Source organism: Crocodylus siamensis, chromosome 7, assembly GCF_052110815.1.
Source record: "Crocodylus siamensis isolate JL-2025a chromosome 7, ASM5211081v1, whole genome shotgun sequence".
Classification (NCBI taxonomy): domain Eukaryota; kingdom Metazoa; phylum Chordata; order Crocodylia; family Crocodylidae; genus Crocodylus; species Crocodylus siamensis.
In genome coordinates, this window is record NC_143401.1 from 78,778,793 (window position 1) to 78,802,060 (window position 23,268).

Genomic DNA, 23,268 nt, shown 5'->3' on the forward strand with positions numbered 1-23,268 from the left:
GATCAGAGAACAGTTTAAATTATTAAATAATTAAACTGGTGGATAATTTGCCTTAGGGCTTTACTACTTGATATTACTTTGCACTTGCCCTGTTCCATTCATATGCACTTGAAAACTTTACACTTAATGAGAAAATTCTACAATAGTGTTTTTTAAAGTTTTGACTTACTGACATTTGTAAACATTAAGTGATGGATTCCTTCATGGTCCCTCTACTCTTTGCCCTACCTCCTCTTTTCCCATGCCACTCCTTCTACTGAATCATCTGTCCTTCAGACTTTTCAAGCAATGAAAAAACTGGTTTTCAGTTTATATACCAAATGTATAAGTTTTGGAAGAAATAGTCATTACTAGGTTATACCTGTTTAGAAATCCTATACTTCAGCAATTGTTACACGGGTTGCTGCAGTAATCGACTACTACCTTTCCCATCTATAGCAATTTTAATGTTTCCAGTGTTTTCATAAAGATGTAATAATCCATAAAGCTTGCCTGTAAGGGGGGTAAATATGACCCTATGGAGCATGTCAAGGGCTGATAAGACAGTGACAAATGTCAGATTTATTGGATCTTGGTCCTGTGTTCAGACCAGTGAATTATGCCCCTTCCTCTTAAAGATGATGCTACTTAGCATTTTCAACAGGGTGAAAATCCAATCTTTATTTTCCACATTAAGAGTTAACTGAGAAACGATCTCTTGCTGGAGAGGCTGAACCAATGTTAAAGTCATTTTATACTAAAATTGTGCTGTCAGCTTGGAACTAAATTTCAGTTAATTGGAAATGGGGCTAGGGGCCTTGAATTTCTTCATTATTCCTTTCCATTCCAGCTAACACAGCTTTTTCCTAATAATTTTTCTTTTATTTTTTTCTTTAAAATCAGCATTTATGGTGTTCATTAACCTGCTGGGTCCCATTTTTTCACTTCTGCATGGGAAGCATTCAGAGATGCATGCTGCTGTAACATTAATTGTAATATTTTATACTTGCATTGCACCTTCATCATGAGCCCAAACAGACACATAAACAGTACACGCTTCATGCACACAAGGCTCACATGCCGCCGAAATGCAGCCAGCTCTGGACTGAAAAATAATAGCTATTCCATAGCACGCACCAGCAATAGTCAGCACCTTAGGGCAGGAGTTAAAGAAAAATGTCTTAGACAACTGAAACTTTTGTAAGAATTTTAGGGAGGTGGAATGTAATTATAGCCACTGAAATTCTGCCAGTGTTCAGTGATTAATACTCCTGTAATTTACGGATGTGGGAGAAATGAATGATACTGTACGGTATTATAACATTTTTCAGCCAATGTTCTAGTCATTTAAGATTCACAACAACCCTCTGCAACAGGTAAATGCAATTCCATTTTACAGAAGGAGAAACAGCCATAGAGAGTTGACATGAGCTGCTTACTCAGCTACCCCATGAAATCTGATCTATCGATGCCCAGTTCAGTTCTGCTCAGTTACTAAAGTATTCGGCCATCTCCACTGTCTTTTGATACCTCTTGGTAAAATTTCCCTTTCTATAACCTTTAACCAACAGGGAATCCTCAGAGGGCATCCTCACTGCCCAGGGTCACCTTTTGTAATAAAAGCTGTCTCTAACAGCTAGCACTTTGTGTTCACTGTTCCCGGGTGATCTGACTACCTTGCAGCTTGCCTGGCTATAGAACCACCCTAACACCTGTGTGTGTCAGGCCACAGGCCACAGTTTCTAATGTAAATTAAAGCAGATTTTTGATGCTGTGGCACATCCTTAAATGTGCACCTTTGATTATCAACTCCAATAATATTTGATATGCTCCTTTATGTTATGCCAACTACCACCAGCTTCTTTCTAGCTAAGGAGTGCTGGTGCCTACACAGGTGCACCCACATGCAATCTGTCCATGTTCTCTATGCTGGCAGGAAGGAATGGGGGTGGCAACAGCACTGCTTTATCTCTTTGCCACCAAAATATTCCCCATAGCACAGGGAGTCCTTATCTGGATGGATTCACTAGGTTTACAACAGTTTTACTCTATATAACAGGTCAAAATGGCTGGAGACCACCCAGAAAAAGGATCCCCATATATAACTCTTATTTGAGCTCTTCAAGGGAGTGTGGTATTCTTGGTATAGCACTGGGCAAGAATCTGGAAATTCTGAGAATTCTGTTGAGTTCTTCTACAGATTTCTTGTGTGACTTTGTGTAAATGACTTTATTTCTTTAAGTCTGGGTTTTTTCTTATATATGGTAGCTGGCAGGGTGTAACAAGACTTCTTTCATCAATGTTTGCAAAGGTCTTTAAGATTTTGGGCTGGCAGGTGATACTGCACTACAGATTGCAACTCTTGGGCCAGGAAGTGCTAAACAGAAATCTACTGGATTTTACTTCTGAGCTTCATTTCAATAATTCATTTTGATACTGCAATGCAACTTTAATCTGGCAGATTCGATGCTTGCATCAGTGTTCACTTTACAAGGTATAATGCATGTACCAGATCTTCATTAATACTTCCAGTCTATAGTTTTTCTTATGAAAATATTTCCCTGCATCCTTGTTCATTACTATTTAGTATGTGTCCTCCCAAGCAAATGCATTGTGACTCCGCTCCAGTGGTGATGCGTCTCTGAAAGAATAGAAAATGCCATAAAAAACTAATGTAATTTTGCATTACAACACCCAATTCAGAAAAGGAAAATTCTCTCTCAGCCTTATAAAGCGCAATATGCCAAGACAACAAATATACAACTCTGATATCTCCTACCCTAGCAGGGCTTGACATTGTAAAAACACATTTTACTTTTTCATACTTCATCATTATTATTAAAGACCATAACTTGGCTGAAAACAAACATTCATCAGCACTTAACAGCAGGTGCATCTTTTTCTGATCTTTTCCATAACAGAGGAATTATTGTATTTGAAAATAAAACCTACATTTTGGAGCCATTAGAAGGTGCTACAAATGAACACAAGATCTATCGAGCAGAGAACCTGAAAACTGGCCCAGGATCTTGTGGCCACCATTTCAACATCTCTGGTATCACTGTGGATGACACTGCACAGTCTTCTCAAGCATTCACTAGCAGGGTAGGTGGAAAATACAGGTTTGTGTTTCTGGATAATTAAGAATAATTTTATGTATGCTAGCTTTGTGGTATTTTCTGCAAATTGATTTAATATTCTGATCAAAATTAATCCCTGCAGTAACATAGCTGTTGTTTGAAACACAGCATGGAGGCTGAAATCTGGTGCTTATTCAAGACAGTGGCTGCATTCCCTTTGACTTCAGTGGGATCAAGGTTTTACCTGGAAATTCTCTGGCTATCATAAGAGAGGTAGTTTGAAAGGACCCTGTTGAGTTATCATGTTTCAGCTACTGCAGAATGATTCCCTATGCCACAATCAGGTGTTTAGTCCAGGCTAGTTTTAAATACCTACCCAAAAAGAAGCTTCTACAGTTTCTCTTGGGACAAAAATGCCTGTCTAAAAGAACTCACTGTAAGAAGAAATGACCATTTTAAAATTTTATCTGATCACTGTTAATTATAACCTACTTTTTAGCCTGTTCAATGGCTAACATTTTAGAGCAGTGATCCTCGGTTGGGATGCTGTAAGCTACTTTTAAATGTGCTGCAGTGTGCCATGTAATATGAGCACTGTTCACTAGAGTGTTTGATTCATACATGCTGCTTACACACATTAAAAACAAAAACAAATGGTGCTTAATTTTAAGCTCAGCACACTGCTGCACTGAGCACAGTGTGCACCCAGAAGAGACATCACATTATTTTGACCTGGCTCGCCCAATGTCTGTATAGATCACGTGCTTCAGTGGGGCTTTTTGGCACATTTAACTAAAGCTGATTCAATCAGTTATTAGATAAAAGCACCAAAAAGCCCCGCTGAATCACACGATCTATACAGATGCTGCAGAGGTGGGTCAAACTAATGCACTGCCTTTTCCAGTAAAGCACTGTTTTGTTTTGTTTTGTTTTTTCACGTCTGTTAGCATCCACGATTCACAAGTAAACCGAGGTTTGAAGTAGGAATCTATAGTGTCAAAAACATCCTGAATGGATGACCTGTTTCAAAAAAAAATGTGTTTCCTGTCATAGTATCTTTTACATGCAATAATAATTAAATTAGTTTTGAAATGGCTAAATTGATAGAAGTTATCAATTGATAGAAGTTAAACTGCTAAATTGATAGAAGTTATGGAGGGGTGCCTGGAGTTTAAAAAGGCTGAGAATCAGTGGTGTACAGCAGGAGCTGGCAACCTTTCCAAGCTGTAGGCTGGAGCAATTCAGCTACCATCTGGTCCAGATTGGATGGTTTCAGCAGTGTCAGCAGCAAGGGGAGCTGCACCAAGACTGGGCAGCTGGGAACTATGTCCTCACTGTTGCCACTGCCACCTAGTCCCCTCACCTCCCTTGCTGCCGCATGGGCACAGCTAGAAGCTACTCATCCCAGATCAGTTCCCCACTGGCTGGAAGTTGTGCCCACTCTGCAGCTGGAAAGGTAAGGAAGTATGGGTAGTGGGGAGCCATGGCAATGTGGGCCAGTTGCCCAACCTCCCCAGTAGCTCCTTGCTGCCCTAGCATGGGTGCAGTTAGAGATAAAGACTGCCGGCCCCCCAGGCCAGATCCAGTGGTTCCAGTGGCATGTTGCCAAGGGAGGTAGGAGTTCTCTCCTGCTTAGGGCTAGACTGTAACCTTGTCCAAGTTTGGAGAGACTATGCCTGGAAAGGGCCCAGTCACTTTAGTTGCTGTTCCTTATGCAGAGCTGGAGCACAATCCACAATCCTGTGCGGTGCCAACCCTGGTCTGCTGGCTGATGCAAAAGCAAAAGTGTACTCACAACCCCACTTCTTCATCAAGTGTTTTCAACATCTTCCTTTCTGAGCAGGGTCAAGCAGCAAGAGTGGGAGTATGGCCAGACCCCGGCACTGGGCCTGAGGCAAAGTGGGGAAGGGAAGGAGGAATCACAGAGAAGTGGGGCTGGCAGGGACCTCCAGAAGTCCTCTAGTGTCTAGTCCAGCCCCTGCCTGAGCTCTGGCCAGACCCTACCATACAAGCATAATCTAAAGAGCTGAGTCTTTGCTTGCAGTGTCCTCAGCCAAGAACACCTGCCAGGGGGGCTCTGTACTTCCGGAGAAAAAAGCCACCAAGGGCTTCCTGTGGCCGGTTCCCCCCACCCCCAGCAGGGCCCAGCGCTGCTCCCCTCCATCCCTGAGGCAGTGCTGCACAGAGCCCCCGTCCTCTGGCCCCTTTGCAGGGGAGGAGGAGGAGGGGAAGAGCCCTGCGCAGTGGCTCTGTGACAGCCCAAACTGGCCTGGGCACAGGAAGCCAGGAGCAGCCCATGTACACAGCTCCCATAGCCTCAGTCCAAGCCACAGCCAGCTGGGAAAGGCCCTGCCCTCATGGCCTGACTCAGCCCAGCTCCTCTATGCCCACCTACAGCTGCACTTGTGGGCTAGCTTGGCTCAGCCCTGCAGCCCCGGCCCCAGGTGAGGTGAGTGGATGGTGGGGCAGGGCCCTTCCCAGCCATCTGTGGCTCAGACTGGGGCTGTGGGAGCTGTGTGCCTAGATTTCTCCTGGCCCCCCATGCCCAGGCCAGGCTGGGCTGTCCTGGAGCCACTGCGGCTGGCAGGGCTCTCCCCCTCCTCCTCCTCCACCATGGGGCTGGGGGTGCCCTGTGAGGCGCTGCCTTGGGGCTCAGGGCTGGAGAGGCAAAGTGCTGGGCCCCACTGTGGGACAGGAGTGGAAAACTGGCCGCAGGAAGCCCTTGGTGGCTTTTTTCTCCAGCAGTACAGAGCCCCCCCTGGCAGGTGTTCTTGGTTGAGGACACTGCAAGCAAAGACTCAGCTCTTTAGATTGTGCTTGTGTGGTAGGGTCTGGCCAGAGCTCAGGCAGGGGCTGGACTAGACACTAGAGGACTTCTGGAGGTCCCTGCCAGCCCCACTTCTCTGTGATTTCTCCCTCCCTTCCCCCCTTCACCTCAGGCCCAGGGCCAGGGTTTGGTCATGCCCCCATTCTCACTATTTGAGCAGTGAGCAGGGGGGACCCTGGCTGGGGTCCGGCACCAGTGGGAGATGGAAGAGAGGGGGATTAAACCTCCCCTTCCCCTCAGGCTACTGGTGTCTGGCTGCACCTCCTGCCCCTGCAGCTGGAGCAGCAAGGGAGGCACTCTGCAGCAGGGTTTCCCACTCCTGCCCCCTTCTCAGCCAGCCAGAGCAGTAATTGTGCTCTGGCTATGGCAGAGAGCAGTGGGGCCAGCCTTGCTCCACTGGACCGAACAGCCCAGCCCAGGGCTGGAAAGCATCCTGGGATGCTGAAGGACTCTGAGTTAACTTAAACCAGGAAGGGGTCTGGGTAGGGCTGTGCGAAGCTTCGATCCCTGATTCGATTTGGAGGTGATTCGGTCCGATTCAGTGGCCAAATCTCTGAATCCAAATTGAATCAGAGAGGCGCTGCCCTGTGAGGCGCTGCCTTTAATCTCTCCGAATCAATTCAGGCCTGCCAGGGCCTAGCCCTGCCCCTCCTCCACACCCGGCCGTACTCAGCTTCCCTCCAGCTTTCCAGCCACTGTGGAGAGCTCACTCTAGCACTCCCACCTCCCCCCAGCTTCTAGCCTGAGCCACTGCAGGTGTGTGGCTGCATTAGTCTAACCTGCAAAGATTGAATCGATTCAGGCTCAGGCTTTTTGAATGTCTGTACTTAGCCTAAGTGTTTTTTTCTAAATCAAAGCCTTACTCATTTTTTCTTGCTTCTATTTGCATTTCTTTCTGGTTTCTTCAATTCTTCTTGCTAATGAGATGGCACAGACTCTATGCAAATTACAAATTCTGGTAATATACTGTGATTGCTGGTTGTTATTATAGCAATGCTTTTGCTTGTGATTATAGTAATACTTTTGGTCTTTAAGAGAGTAGCTAACAATGTCTAGCATGGCTTTCTACCCACCCAAGAAGGGAAAGAACATTACAGCTATGTTACTTAGCTAATAATACACGTTGGGATTTAATGAACCTTTAAATTGTAATAAGAAAGCTTCTTATGCAGACAGAACAAGTTCTCAACATTTTATTTGAGGTATATATCAGTTGTAATTGTTTTTATGTAGGAGGAAATGCACTTGATTTGAAATGCATCTAGCTAATGGAAATTGTAGAAAATGAAATGAGCTTCAAACAAGAAGGAGGAAGTGCTGTGAAGAATTCATGTGCAGGCTGGATAAAGATTATAGAAAGGATTGATTTTGACATTTAAAAGTAACATAGTAGCACAAATCTGCCCGCCATCATTAGTAAGTGCGAAATATTAGTATTTATAGCCAAACTGCCTACCCACCCCACTAAGCCTGTACATTAAGTTCAGTGTTAAAGAGAGCAGCCTAACTGGCACGAAGAGATGTTATTTAACTAGTGGAACCAATTCATTTGTATTTAAGGAACATTTAACAATACATTTCCAAATTTCTTTTTATCCCAGTAAATTACGGATTAACAACTGCAGACACTATTTTATGTATTAAGCTGGTATCTGCAACTGCTGGAAACATGTATATTGAAACTTCAGAAATAAATCTGCACAAATTGTATTTATACTTTCTGATAAGAGATTCCTTATTACTTTTTTAAAGCTGTGTATAGACAACATGAGCTTTCAGTTTCAATCAGTAAGTGAATTTCTTTTGGAGTCACTTTAAATATTAGAACTACAAGTTTAATAGGATTCCAGCTTCTTTATTTGCAATTACTATTTTATATCATGCTATTTCATCCTTACATTAAACTTGCAACTGTCTTTTAGGTAGTACTGTAATATCCTCCTCCATCTCGCTAAACAATATCAAAACTTAGCTATATTTTCCAATGAGCAAGACTATTGCTACTCCCTGTACTTGCTTTCCAATACTTTATTAAGATTGCCCCAGATGCTCATTAATTTGCAGTTAAAATTCAAGTTTATAATCTTATGCAACTGAAATAACTGCTAGCAATTAATGATAAAATGTATGTTGATAGATTATGTAATTAATATAAATGTTCAGTTACCCTCATTTCAGGGGTATACATTGTAGCCATGTTGGTGTAAGGAAAGGTAGGAAAAATCCAGCCCATAGGCCAGATTCAGCCTGCCAAGCCATTCTATCCAGCCAACAGAGCTCCTAAAAATTTTAGAAAAATAATTTTTATCTGTCCCTGGCTCCATGTCAAAGATGACAGGGAGCCAGAGGCAGCAGGACCCAGGCAGAGCCAGGGGCAGGACCCAGCAGCTGAGCAGCAAGGTGTGCCCAGCTCCACCCTGCCCTCAGGCCCCACCCCACTCCCATCCCCAGGTCTCAACCAGAAGCCTCTGTGGCTTCTGGCCTGGTGACCCTGGGGCTGTTCCCTGCCTCCCTCCATCAGAGTGGAAAGGCAGATAAGATTGAATGGAGAAAGTGGGGGAAACCTCTGCAAACCATGTGGTGCTTGCCAGGCCAGGCTGGAGCCAGAGCGGCAAGCAGCAGTGGTGCAGGGAGCAGTGCGGGGGACACAGAAAGTGGTGGCAGCATGAGGAGCAGTGGAGGCTGGAGGGAGCAATGGGGGGACTATGGAAAATGGCAGTGGCGGAACTGGCAGGGGGAGCAGCGGGGGCCACAGAAGGTGGTGTCGGGGGAGTGGCAGCTGTGATGAGCAGGCATGCACTTGAGAAAGCAGGGAAGCAGTGGAAGAGTGGCACTGCCAGATGGTAGCACAGAGTTCCTCCTGGTACCCTAGGGCCAGCGGGGACCCAGGGTGGGGTGGCAGGAGCACAGAGCCTGGGCATGGGGCCTGCCTGGCTGCACTGTGTGAGGCTCGCACGCCATCTACGAAAGCCACGTGCAATAGAGATGGTGGCCCAGCCCCATCTTTCTCTTTCTCTCCCACCCCACCCACCCTGAACCCCGCACCGTCCCACAGCCCAGACCTCAACCACATACCCCACACCCCTCCACACACATACCCTTACCACCCACACACAATATACAGTAGGACTGTATTTTTATGCAATCACATCTAGATACACTTTGCAAATTCATAAATCAGTACAAAAATATTTTTAAATTAAAATAAGTTATAGTAGATTTTTATTTTTTTGAATACAATTTGGGGGTTTTTTCCTGTTTCAAGATTTGCAGCATCCTCCCTCCCAAAAGAAGTACTTCTGTGACAAGGGTGGATACTTCCTGTAGCAAAAGTCAGGGGTTGGGGGTGGGACTTCTGGTCCCAATATGGAGGCTGGGGACAGGGTTACCCATTTGGCCCTGGACAGTTCACAAAACAAAAACCCCACTCTAAGGGCGTAGGCAGGCAAGGTCCTTTGGGTAAATCTGATATCTTTTATTAGACCAACTGAAAAAGCTGGAAAAAATTCTTCTTTGCAAGTTTTCAGGCACAAATACCCTTCATCAGGCTGAGGAAGTGTCTGCAGTTGGTCTGTGCTCTTCCTGGATGGAATAGAATAGAAGCCAGAGGCCAGTATGTGAGAGTACCAGTCAGTGAAAATGCAAATTGAGGCAGTCAATGGGTAAGAAACAGGTGGGGGGCAGGGAAAGGGGAATGTAGACCTGGTGATAAGAATATAGCTGGTAAATAGTAGAGAGGTTTCCTGGGGTAGCAAATGTTAGGCCAGTTCTGATGTGTCATAAATCCAATGTCTATATTTAGTCCATGATTTTTTGTATCCAGTAGGTTGATGAAGTGAAGTTCATAGGCTCATGTTTTATGAGTTCCCTTTGAGGATTAGAACTGAGAAATTGGAGAGAGAGTGGTTTTCCGATGAGAAATGTGCCCCCACAGGTAATTGGGTATTCTTGTCTTTGATAGATTTTCAGTAGGTGTTTATTCTGGTGCACAATTTTTGTTTGGTTTCTCCTACATATTTTCCATGAGGGCATTTGGTGCACTGGATGAGATGTATTACATTTCCGGAGGGGCAGGTGTAAGATCCAGGAATGCTGACGGTTCTGTTGTGTGGTGTAGTTATTGTGCGGGTGGTGGAGATATATTGGTAGGTTTTACATTTCTTGTCATGCCATGGTCTAGATCCATTCGGTATGTTTTGGGCCATAGGAAGTTTGCTTCTGGTGTTAAGATTGGCAAGGTTCAGTGCTTGTTTAAAGGAGGGTGTTTGTACCTGAAAGCTTGCAAAGAAGAATTTTTCCAACTATTTTAGTTGGTCTAATAAGAGATATCGGACTTACCCAAAGAACCTTGCCTACCTATCTATTACCCTCATAGTTCCTATATTTGGCTCATGGCTATGATGACATGTGAAGATTTCATGTTAAAACTGAATCAGCTGTTTTAACAGAAACCCAGAGGGTTTAATGATAAGGTCTGTCAACATAGATGTCACTGATATACATCCCAGGTTAGGTAAAGAACATATAATAGATATGTTGAAGAAGTTCCTATCTATGAGTTAACAAGTGTCATTGGAATGTGCGGAGTAAATTTTCACATGTCAATGTTATGATCAGCCAAATAAATTGTTAGAGTGAAAGAATGTAGATGACCTCGGTGATGTCAAATCGGCTCTAAATTATGCTGGGCATGGGGTCAACAGAAATCCAGTCTCAGCTTTAGGGGATTACAAAGGGTTGCATATTTGTGCTGATGCCTCACTCAGCAACATATAGCACTTACTGAGCAGAGATGAGGAATTTTGTCAACTTATTACGTAAGATTTAAGATAGTGTATTTAAAGGGCAAGGGGTGAGAAAAGACAGCTGAACAGGGGACAGTGTAGTTTGTCCTTTGTGCATACACGTGCTGTACTGATGTTATTGGTTCTTTTTTTAATGCTGGGAATGTGATTAAATCAGAAAATGCAGTTAGCTGTGGAAGGCAAGCTAAAATAAGTCATAATTAGGTACATTTCATAAATAAATATTATATCCAAAGAACACACATAGCTTTTGGGCAAATAACAGGAATAGATTCATTATGCTAATCAGTCACCAGAGCCTCACATGATTATACCCCACTAGCCAGTTTCTCTAATTCTAAATCTCCCTGGTCCAAACAGTTTGTGCTTTGGGATGGTTAAACTGAGGAAAATATCCAAGCATTTCTCATATGTATCTAGGCTGTCATCTATGGCCATGTATGGGAAAAATGGAAGCATCCCACTTTTAAGCATCCTTTAAAAGTTGTCTGAATGATAACTTTTAAGTCTCAGGTCCTTATTAAAACTTCAATGACAGAGAAACCTGTTCTGCCACAAACAAGAATATTTGGTCATTAGTTTGTTTCTGTAAGGTAGAATTTCACTTCGACTTAGCATTTCACCTCATCCTAGCCACTTTAAAAGTCAGAAACTCACATTTCATACCAATAGTCATTGTCACTATATTTAGCAAAAGGTCTCTTCAGCTTCCAAAGTCAGGGTTTTTTTCTCAGCGCAGGGTTGGATTATTAAATTGATGCTGTAGTTGACCAAATATAATATCGGCTTCTAAAAATGTCTGGCACTTGAAAATGGCAGGGTCACCAGTATTCAGAATTGCCAGCATGTTTTCCTTTTTCTCCCAGACAGACTATCTGTGCAACACCAAAACTTCCAAATCAGCTGGGTAGCAAAAAGAAAGAACAGGTCACAGTTTTGTGAAAAAGGTTCCTCATAAAATTTGGCTTGAGGATCTGGGTGGGATGTCCAGTACTTAGCTTCTTAAAAAGCTGCCTCAGGACTCCAGGATTGAATATACAGTTTGGATTGGAAAGCCGTAGTCAATTGTTTTCAGGTTAGAGAGCATTAGTTTAGAGTCAAGACAGAACAGTTGTTTAGTATGTAGTGCATCTAATAAACCCTTAAAGCCAGAAATACTGCAGAGAGCTTTTTTTTTCCTGCTATCTTATTCCAGAGACAGGGAAGAGACAAAGGGAATGATTCTTATTGTATTTCCTGAATACAAGCCAACTTTGAATTTAAGATGATTCCCCCAGTGATTAGATTTTAAATATGGAAAATTGTAATTTAATATAATCTAGAATCTAATTATAGGAAGGTTGTCTTAAATTCAACCCCCACTGCTACAGTAGGAAAAGCAGTAGTGATGGGGGAAGGCTGTGCAGAAGCAAGTGGCCTGACTTCCCACTGCTTTTCCCCCTTCCCCTGCTCCCCCACTTTTGTCCCCTTACTGCCTGCTCCACTGGTGTCTGTGCACTTTGATGCCTGCCCCAGCTTTCCTATGTAGTCTCACTCCTTGATGCCTCCCACTGCTGCCCTTGCCCAGCCACATAGCAGCCGTTGTATCAGCAGCAGCTTCAGACACCGGGGCTGGAGCGGCAACTGCTGGTAAGTATCAGACAGCAAAGGATAAAAGGAGATGTAGGTTGGGAAGACAGATGGGGTGGAGAGGTGGCTGCTGCAGCTCTGATTCGGGTCCCGAGCTCAGGCCAATCGCAGAATCGGAGTAACAGCAACCACCTGCCTCTCCCACTCCACTTTGTACCTGAATCTAAGACTAGGGTCTTTTTTCCCAAATTGAATGGGGGACAAAACTTTGTCTTGGATGCAAGTAAATATGGCAGCTGGCATAAATCAGTGGTGTTCTATGAAAGTCAATTTGCTAGCTCAGCTTTGGGCCAGGGAAGGCTCGGATTCATGAGTTGTGTTCTGTTTTTGCAAATTCAATCGTGATGCTTTTAGAACTACATCTACAAGTCTGAGTAGCACAGGACACTTGTATGAAAAGATCTCAGTGCAGGATTAATGCATGCCTTTCGTTTCTAGAGCATTGTAGCCTACACCTTGTAAATACAAGGAAAATGCTAAAATTTACTCCCCCGGGTACTCCCATTGACTTCAACACAATAACTTCAGTAAAATAACAGCATTTTACCTGAATAAAATAAAATGTACATTTGCAAGATCTGACCCTAAATATATATTTACTGAGAAGCTTCCCAAGTGCAACTTGTATCTGGTTTTCTTTCTCTTCCTCTCTTTCCTTATCGTTGTCCATTTTGCTTTACCTTTGTTTTTTCTTTCCCACTGTCTTCTTCACCCTGAATCTCTCTATACCTGATCTTAGTTCCCTTTCCCAGTAGCCCTTCTTCTCCATCCTCTGTTCCAGTTTGTCTGTTGTTCATGCTCCTTTTTTCTTTCCCCAGCCTGCCACTTCAACTCCCCCATATTTTGTTACAGTTCCCTCGTCCCCAAATATTCCAATAGAAACACCTGCAGTATATACCCCACCCCAGTTATATTTGGTAGCATAAACAGCCTTTCCTCTGACTGATGAGGAAGAGGGTTATGTGAGGAGAAAAATAATCCAAAATTGCATGGCGTGAAGCCTTAGGAAGCAGTAGAAGATATGTAACTTTTTGACAATATTTTTGTGGGAGTGAACAAGAGCTCATATTCCCATGCTTAGGGCCACCTGCTACAAAAACAAAATCCCACTTATATTTGTTTTGGCAGCACAAGAGGGAGACACTGAAGACGACAAAATATGTGGAGCTTGTTATTGTGGCAGACAATCGAGAGGTAAGAAAGCTTTAAAGAAAAGATGTAGTTGGTACAGGGAGAGTTGGTGGGCTGTTTACTTCAGTTTCGTGACTGCAAATAACGTTATGTGCTTGAGAAAACAGTATTGTGGATTGCAGAAACAGCAATTTTTATCTAACTAGGGCTCAAGTACTGAACAGGACTATTAAAAATAGTGCAAGTGTGATAGGAATTTGTGCAAAAGCTACAACTATCCTTGCAACACTTTAAAAGGAATTTAGTATTCACAAACATCTGGGACCTCTTGTGGTAATTAAAGCAAAGGCTCATAAGAATTCACTTATTATGACCCAGTAATGTGGCTGAGCCTTCATTGCACTCTTTAACTTGGGCCACAAGAGACTGTCACTGTATAGAATAAACTGCAGAATTTAGGGTTTTTTGGCTGCAGTTTGCCAATTATACTGAATTAAACAACACTGTATGCACTGTTGAGAATTTGGAAATAAAGCTTCCAAACAAATAAATGAGACAGATTGTTGAAAAGATCCCAGTGGGTTGTAGGGAAAACCAGAGATGTGAAACCTCCATTTGAATTATTTTCCAATTTTCATTTTTTTCTTTGAAAACGTGACAGGCTTTGACTCCTGAAAACTGCTAGTTAAGTACCAGAAATCACTTTCTTGCTATATTGGAGACAGCTGAAAGGATAATTTTTTTCCTTTTCACAGTAAAATTGGTCCAGGGAGATTGCAGTGGGATTTTAGCTTTTTTTTGTGAAAACAAAATCCCATCATACCATTTGTGTTCCTTCCTGGTCCCAGGAAAGTCAATAGGAGGTTTCCTTTAGCCCTTTGTGCTTGTAAACCACAAATGTCAAGGATCATGCCAATCTGGCAGCAGATTGTGACTTTTTGGAAGTACATCCATCTTACAATACCAGTGCTGATAGTAATGTTTTACTTTTTTGTGTTTTAAGTTTCAGAGACAGGGCAAGAACGTGGAGAAAGTTAAACAGAGGCTGATAGAAATTGCAAACCATGTTGATAAGGTAAAAACATTAGAGTTTTTTTCACTTTCTCAAGCACCACTACTATTTCTGTTGCTATGAAATCTCTTCCTAGCTGGACCTACTGGAAGGAAAAGCCCAGGAAAAGTTAAAAGATTGCTATACTCCATATCCACAATGCTAGAACAAGTAATAGATCTTCTCAGTTAAAAAGTGCCAGGCAGTAGGAATGATAAAGCGGGTATTTCCAGCATTCCTAAACTTTCATTAGGAATTTCATTAAGACAACCATGAATCAATTTTTGTGTTCTGTGGATGGGGTGGCCTACAGTCCAAATGATGGATATGTTAATGCACTCAAGTATCTATCTAGTCCTGATCGATTTCTCTCTGAGTGCCAGAGAAGAATCATAGAATTAGCTTAGGCAAAGATCTTTACTTTGGTGATGGCTATTGCAGTGCCTGGAGCAAAGGCAGAATTCTGTAAAGGTTTGAAGATAATTTAATTTAATGTGGTTTCATTGAAATATACAGTATACAGCAGGATCTTTTAGTATGAAAGTCACTGTATGATAATCAGGTTTGTTAACAGAAGCCCTCCTTGGTCACAAAGCACCAACTATGTAGAGCAGGATTAAAGTTTACTGTATTATTACTAAAAATCTAGAAGTCCAGGAGCAAAACTGTAATTACAAGAATTTAATTTAACTCAGAATTTATCAACTGATACGTCAAAGACTCTTAACTCAAGGACAGCCAATTCTTGATTAAAAACAAGCTGCTAAACAGAGCTGTTCTTCTGTAATTATCTTGCTGACTTACTGAAGGAGAGAAGGTGCTTATTTGCTACCTGTTTGAAACTAATTTGGCACATTATAATCTATTTATGTTTTGTGCTTCAATTTACGCTCTCAGCAAATTGCAGTGTTATCCAAATGACTGTATTGACAGTGCTTTTTCAATGACTGCAGACAAACGAGACAGAGATCTAGTATATATACCCAGTTTTATTTGGTCTGTAAGCCACATACTTGCTTTAAAAGCCCCTAACCTGCTTTATACTGATTTTCTTAAAATTTGCTACCACTGTTGCAACTCTACCAACTGTAACAAACCTGGATTTCAAGTATAAATTGAAATCCACCAGTATTAAAACCACTTTACCATCTAGACCAGCTGTGTTATGTGGCTCAATAGGTAAAATGTAAATTTTCCCTCATTTTAACCTGCACTGCTGGTAGCAGGAGTAGGATTTTTTTAGGTATTGTCACATGAATTAGCTTGTCTTGGAAATTTGTTAGGTGTAGGGATGGTGGCACTGTTGTATCTAGGAAAAAAGTATCAAACTTGAACAGGTTTCACTCTTTAACGCTCACCTGCTGAATCATTTAAAGTATTTCTCCGGAACATTTCATGGATAGTTAGTTAAGGCCAGATATCCGGGTATTTTCTCCATGTTGTGACAGTGTTATATCTGATGTTGGTCTTTTCAGACGGGGAAGTGCATTTAGTTTTCCTGTTTCACTCAAAGAAGAGAGGCTTTTTAAGAGAATGAAATTAAACTGCATGTGACCTTTCCTGAAAGTTTCTAAGTCACCAATCTAACATGCTAATCAAAATGTATTGAATAAAAATGAATTTGTTTTCTTTGCTAGTTCTACAGGCCATTAAATATTCGAGTAGCTCTGGTTGGCGTGGAGGTGTGGAATGACATGGATAAGTGCTCTATCACGCAAGACCCCTTCACAAGTCTCCATGAGTTTCTGGACTGGAGAAAGCTAAAACTACTACCTCGTAAACCCCATGACAATGCACAGTTAGTAAGGTATGGCAGCCAGTAGTGTATTTAATAGTTCCATGGTAATTTGGGTGAGATATCCATGAACTGAGAATAACTGTACCAACTGTAATAACAGCAGGCCTGAGATATAACAGCTGTCTGTGCCCTGCGTGGCAGGAAACAAACCAGCCATAGCAGCTGATGTGGCAGCGGTTGCAGCTGTCAGTCCTGTGCCCTCTCTAAATGGACACCTGGGGTTCTTGTCCTGATCTCCTATCACTCATTCTGGTACTGCCAAATGCAGTTATTTATTTTGCTGTTAAAAACAGTGGGGGAGGAGGGGACACAACAGTATTTGTTTCTGAGAGTGAAATACTGTCCTCCATCTTTCTTTTCCATAACATAAAAACTTGGCTGGGCTCTGCATTAGTATGCTCAGGCGCCCTTTTCCTGCCCCAGTTCTGTAACTGCCTCTTAGTCATGGACCGTCTCAGAATTGTGCTATGGGTGCAGTCCTGCCTTTATATGAGCACATGCCTAGCATTAAGCACATAGGTAATCCTGTTAAAGTTAATAGGCCTGCTCACATGCTCAAAATAAATTGTGTATGAATGTTATAATGTATAAATGCCTAATTTTCTCAGTTCCAACAGAGACAGGGGCTTAATCCAAAGCCCATTAAGTCAATAGAAATATTCCCATTAACTTCAATGACATTTGAGTTAGAATCTAGATTGAAAACATCAAATTCAATTTAATTTATGACTAAATTTGAAATCAGTATCTGTACAGCTTAGCCTGATTTTTCAAATGATGATTGTTTACTAGTTTAAAATAATTATGAGTAAATATATATTAGTTTAATGCAAGAATACATTTTTAATACACATTTTCCTGAATGGCATTATGATCAATGAAAGAGTTTTAAGCACCTGTGTATATAAAATTGAATCAAACGTTCACTATGCAGCATCTCTGAGCAATTACAAATAATTCTAGTGAGCTACTTGGCATCATATTAAGTACAGAATGAGGCCTTCCAAATTGTTTTTAGTCAGTAGTCACCCTGTAAAAATAATACTTCAGTTGGATTAACAACGTTTTAGGGTTCATTTTATGACTTATGTACTATAAACTTGCACTGCACTGTATTACCACTTACTTGAGTTACAGGCAGGTTTATATTTGTATTTATATTCCCCAAGTTACATTGAAATGCCAGTTTTCAGTTGCTGGCATCATGGCAATATATTGCATACCAAAGAAAAAAGCAAGAAAGCAAAAAGAGAAAGAGAAATCCTGCTACTGCAGAAACACCAGAGGACGCTGATCAAATGCATCTTTCAAGTAGCAGGGATTCTGTCATTTTCAATACAGCACATCTGCATGATTAGTCTCTGCTTTCCATTGTTTTCAACTTTCAGATATGTTGAGTTGACACTTTTGAAAATAGGATCATTGTCTGAGACTGGCAGCAAAGACAAGTTGTAAAATACTCAGATGCTCTCACTTTATGTTAAATGGTGGTTCTGTGGCTTGTCTCTTCTCCCTTCTCCCTCCTCCCTCAGTGGGGTGTACTTCCAAGGGACAACCATTGGCATGGCACCCATAATGAGCATGTGCACTGCAGAGCAGTCTGGAGGTGTTGTTATGGTAAGTAGCAGGAGCTTGAAACTTGAAACTAGCCCATCAATTGCAGAAAATGTTCATATATTATCCTGTAGTATTTCTTAGAGGAAATTCTGCTTTATTAGTATTTAACATCTAAAGTCTTGCTTTCTCAAGATCTACATACAGTTTATGTTTGAAAATGTTTTGTAAAGTGGTTTCCATAGTGAATTAAATACAATTTTAGATTTTTAAAAAAAAGGAGTACAGCCTGGCTACAGGAATCCTCAAAATGAATGGAACCAATTTCAGACTTAAAATTAAACCATGCACATAAGTGTTGGTAGAATCAGGATCAAAATGAATGTGATGTGCGCGCGCGCGCGCGCGTGTGTGTGTATGCACGCACGCACTCATGCATATATATCTGTGGTGTGTACGTTGAAGGTGTCTCTCAGGAAGTTTTAATAATGATTTTAAAATACGGTGCATAAAAGTATGCATTTACACAATCTCTAGTATAAGAGTTTATTTTCAGTGGGGGTGTTCATTAGATTGCCAGACTATAAGCACAATATATACAAGCAACAGCAGCAGCATTTCCACTAAATACATCTTTCTCACCAAGGATATTATGATTGCTTTCATTGTTAGTTAGCTTCCTGCCACATAATGAGTACATGTTCTGTACATGTGTGGAACATTTTGGCCTCTATCAGAACATGCCATGGTCAGAGATGGTCACAAGTCAGAATTTACTTTCCAGGAGAAATTCCAAAATTCTGAAAAATACATAAATAAAATGTGTTACATTTCTGAATTAGACGTATAAGAAGGATACAGCTGAAGATTTCTTGTGGAAGGGGAAAAGGTTTGAAATTTTAAAACATCTCATTTTTGAATGAACTTGAGTGTGGAGGCTGTTGTCTCAGCTGAGGCTCCCAAAGTTTCTAGGTTCCTGGATCCCCATCAGCTCCAGCAGACTGAGAAGGAGCCCAAAGCCTAGAGGTTTGGTGAGCTAGGAAACCCAGGGTCAGGAATCTCAGAGCTTGGGAGCCTGTTAATTACTAAGAATGCCCAGGATTTTGCAATCTTCATGATTAGGCAGGAGCCACAAAGCCTTGAGGACCCCATCTTCTTGCCCTGGGCTAGGTACCAAGCTCTAGATGGAAACAGGATTTCTAGGGTTTGCGGACTACTAGTTCTGCAACAGGGCACTGGGACACCATGAATTTCCCAAAGTTCTGCAGACTTTTGGCTCCACAGCAGATTGTGAGAGCCTTGGGTTTGAACCAACATGCCCTTGCCCAATTTTAGGTCAGGGAATGGGGAGTAGGGGTGGGCCCTCCTGAACCCCATTTTACCCTCTCCATTAGGTGCAACCCCTATTTGGCCTGCTTCTGTAGATGCTGCGTAATTGGAATCTCTAGCTGTGAATCAGCGAATCAGAGAAAATTAGGGTTGGAAGGGAACTCGGGAGGTCAGCTAGTGCAACCCTTTACTCAGAGCAAGACTGTTCCCAACTAGATCATCCCACCCAATGCTTGGTATAGCCAGGTCCTAAAAACCTGCAAGGATGGAGCTTCCACCACCCCTCTGGGTAATCTCTTCCAGTGCTTTACCACCCTCCTGGTGAGAAAGTTCTTCCTAATATCTAACCTAAACTTCCCTTGCTGCAACTTGAGACCATTGCTCCTTGTTCTGTCATCTGCCACCACCGAGAACAGTCCAGCTCCATCCTCTTCTGAACCTCCCTTCAGGTAGTTGAAGGCTGCTGTTCCCCACTCAGTCTTCTCTTCTCTAGACTAAATAAGGGACTAAATAAGGGATTCCTTCTCCCAGAGCTGGGCATGATGCATCTTTGCAGCTGGGAGCCTGGTCAGCTGCTGGGGCCCCTGCCACAGGGAAGACCCTGTCACATGTGCAAATTAAAGCTGAGTAGCAACCAACTATAAAGTTTTTACACATTTTGAAGTATTTAGCATGTTAACTCAGTTAACTGTGCATTTAACCAGGCAACTGCACAATACCCATAACATGAAGAGGGGGCCATAGTTGCATGAAAATCTGTGGTAATGATTCTTGTTTTATTTAACGTAGTTCATATTGTTGTATCTGAATGGAAATTCAGGAATAAAAATATTTTTCTTAAAATACGTTTAGACAATAATGCTAATTGTTGTAAATTATTTTAAGAGCTCACCCTTAAGCTTATGAAACTGAAAGTAAACTATTGCCTTCTCACTGATGCATCTTGTACTGACCTCATTCAGGCAAGACTGCTGTTGTCTTCAATAGGTCCGCCTGAGTGAGGGCTCCAGAACTGAGCCACTGAGATATTATTTTTTAACTTAGAAACACCTCAGTGAAAAGCACTTCTTGGTTAATTTGGGTCCCAGTCCTACAGCTGAATGAATACCCCTAGAGCTTTCCAGATTTGAGGCTTTAGCATATTACAGTGTTCATCTAAGTTATTTTATTCTTATGGTTTGAACTGAATCTCTGTGGAATGAGGCAGGGTTCATCTGAAAGCAGCTGCATATTTTGTAAAACAGCCCATAAATGCGTTTGGCAGTGGATGATTTCCTGTTCAACAATTGTAAAACTGTTTGCTAATGACTTTTACTACTGAACTTAGCTTTAAAAAGTAGAGGGATAAATCAGAGCTTCATTTCACATAAGTCTATTCATTCCTCTAGTGCTGCAGAGCTTAAATAGCCTTGCTATCAACTGGACATGTTACTGTTTGTTTTGATTGTCTGCATTTATGCTGTCTTCAAATAACCTCTTTTGCTGAGCCATCACATTCCTTGTCTTTAAAAACCCACTTGAGAAACCTGATAAAACAGCATTCAAAGTGATCCAAGCAAGTAATGAGAACCGCATGCGTTGTAATAATTGTTTGTCTGTTAAAGACCAAAATTATGTTTCAGATCATTTATTGCTCTACTTTTGCAGTAGACTGTATGAATTCTTATCTTTTTAAAATATATCATCTTGGTAAATGTCAAAATATCAAGAAGATCTCACTGTTTGTCTATGCATTGTGAAAAGAAATGGTATGCAGCATAAAAAATAAGAAGTTGGGCTCAATTTATTCTCTCTTTGAATAGTTCAAGATTGAAGAAAACCCCATCTTGACCACATCTGAAAATTAATGTGGTTGTTACAGATCCCTAATTGGAAAGCATAATTTGTGCTTTCCAGTGAAATAGGTGAATATTACATAATTTTCCTCTTCTTCCCCAGTCTGGGATGGTGTTTGTTTGTTTTAGCGGGTGTAGTTTGTAGGTAGGAGGTGTTCTCGCTATGAAGTCAGGTTTAATTATAGGGTATGAACATGTGTTCAGTTCCAGCGCTGCAGATTTCCCAGAAACTTGCATTGCTGGATATCCTAGTGAAAGAGGAAGCATCCAGGCACGTCAGCCTGCAACAGTCCCTTCACTCCTATGGGCAAACTGGGGCTGAACTCTTAGCCCTGGCTGCTGTCCTGGGTCTCTGATGGCCCTGGGGCAATGCCCCTGTGCCTTCCACTGACTGGGGTGACCCGAGTCTGTGGAAGGCACGGAAGGAGTCAAGCTGCAAGGATATGCCCCCCAGACTCCAGGGTGAGCCCAGTCTATGGAAGGTGCAAGGGCAGCAGCAGCAGCTCCAGTCCTCCTGGGAGGCGTAGGGCTACGTTCTCCACCCTGGTTATCCAGACTGTGGAAGGAGCAGGTGACGCATGGAGCCATTCAATTCAAGCTGGTATGAGAGAAGAGAGATCTTTTTGGTGGGAAGTGCTCTTATTTTCTTGTGGAAGAGCCATTTGTCTTCCGCAAAAAAAAATAACCCTGAATGACTGAATGCTCCTTTTTTGTGCCCGAAAGAAAGATGTTTTTCTCAGCACAAATGTAATGCCTGTCTGTGGCCATAGTTATTCATGAAATATTTGTGTAATTCAGCACATATAGCCATAGAGATAAATCAGACTAGATGTTAAGACATCTCAGTGTGCAACTAAGTGTCACAGAGAAGTATTTTTTTTAAAAAATCATTACAAATTACTTTCCTACATTTCTTCACCCTTCACTTTGCTGTTAGAACAAGAGAAACCTTCAGTGCAGTTTCACGTAGAACAGACATATTAAAATGCAGTTCTCCACACTCAGTCTCAAGCATAACTTGTATTTTATTAAGAAAAAGTTTTACATTAAATATTGTGGCATTCAGGAAAGCCTAAAGGAGACCATTTTCTGTTTTGAAGATAAAATTCCTTGAATTTATTCCAAATACCAAACGGCAGGCGCCTTTTGCCTTCTGAAATTGATTGCATTCTCTTTTCAAATGTGTTTTCTACTTGAGAATTGATTTACTCAGAATATTAGCACAGCCGGCTGGAACAGGAAACTGTAAAATCTACACCAAATAATGTATTAAGTGTTCCATTTAAACAAAGGTAAAGTTTTAGACAGTTTTACCTTTTTACTCTTTTTTTTGAGTTTGGCTAAGATGATAACAGAGGAGGTATTTAAGGTGAATATATACATATATGCTTTTATGAATGGCAGCTATACATAGTAATTCCATTTACTCACTGATAAACAGTGGATCATGCTTTTATATTACATGCTTTATGCCTTTGGAAAACCCTCAAAAGGAGAGAGATTTTTTCCTCAAATAATATGATTGATGTGAAAAAGTCTTTTTTACTTGTGGTCAGGCCAAAGAATTAATCTGATCAGTAGCCCATAATCAAACCGTGTGTTGAATTTCTCAGAAGCATTTGTCCAGAAAAACATTTTCACAGGGTTCAATGCCAATATTTCTATTTTTGACATTTGCACAAAATCAGTCACTTAGAGGAGTTAACTAGAGGCCACCTAAAGACTTCGTCTTATTTTTTTCTTTTTTTTAACAAAAATGAAGCTGTCTAAGGTGGCTGTTTGATACCACAGCCATGTTAAGTTCTGTTTTAATGTTGTAATAGATGTTGCAGACAAAGAAAGAGCTCTTTGCTGTACTATGTGACTGATTTCTTTGTGTACAAAATTTTTTTGGCCACCTCTTATACCCTTCAGCTACAACTCTCCCCATCCCACAAGACTTGTATAAATCATGTTTTCTTGTTTACATGGCAGAAAAAGAATGGTTATAAATAATGTTAGACCAAAAATATGTGGCTAAGATTCAAAGCAACCTAAGAGATTTGAGTGCCTGATCACCACAGGGGAATTGGGTACCCAGGCTCTGCAGGCTGTTTTGAAGATCTCATCCTAAGCAGGGGGAGGTTAATTTATAATGTGAAATATTGCACAGTGGTTGCAGTTATAACTAAGAAGTTTATAAAATGGTTTGGAATGTGAAGGTTGGATAGTTAGAAAGAGTGTATTCTTTTATCAGTCATTGGCTTCAAT

At 41.6% G+C, this 23,268-nt stretch overlaps 1 protein-coding gene across 1 annotated transcript in view; it reads left to right on the forward strand.

Annotated features, from left to right (window-relative positions):
• Positions 1 to 23,268, forward strand: part of ADAM12 (ADAM metallopeptidase domain 12) — a 346,240-nt gene that overhangs the window by 237,370 nt on the left and 85,602 nt on the right. The window contains exons 6-10 of the mRNA XM_090056735.1: positions 2,901 to 3,084; positions 13,449 to 13,514; positions 14,455 to 14,526; positions 16,140 to 16,309; positions 17,833 to 17,917. Of these exons, the coding sequence (XP_089912861.1) occupies positions 2,901 to 3,084; positions 13,449 to 13,514; positions 14,455 to 14,526; positions 16,140 to 16,309; positions 17,833 to 17,917 (577 nt within the window). The remainder of the gene's footprint in view (positions 1 to 2,900; positions 3,085 to 13,448; positions 13,515 to 14,454; positions 14,527 to 16,139; positions 16,310 to 17,832; positions 17,918 to 23,268) is intronic.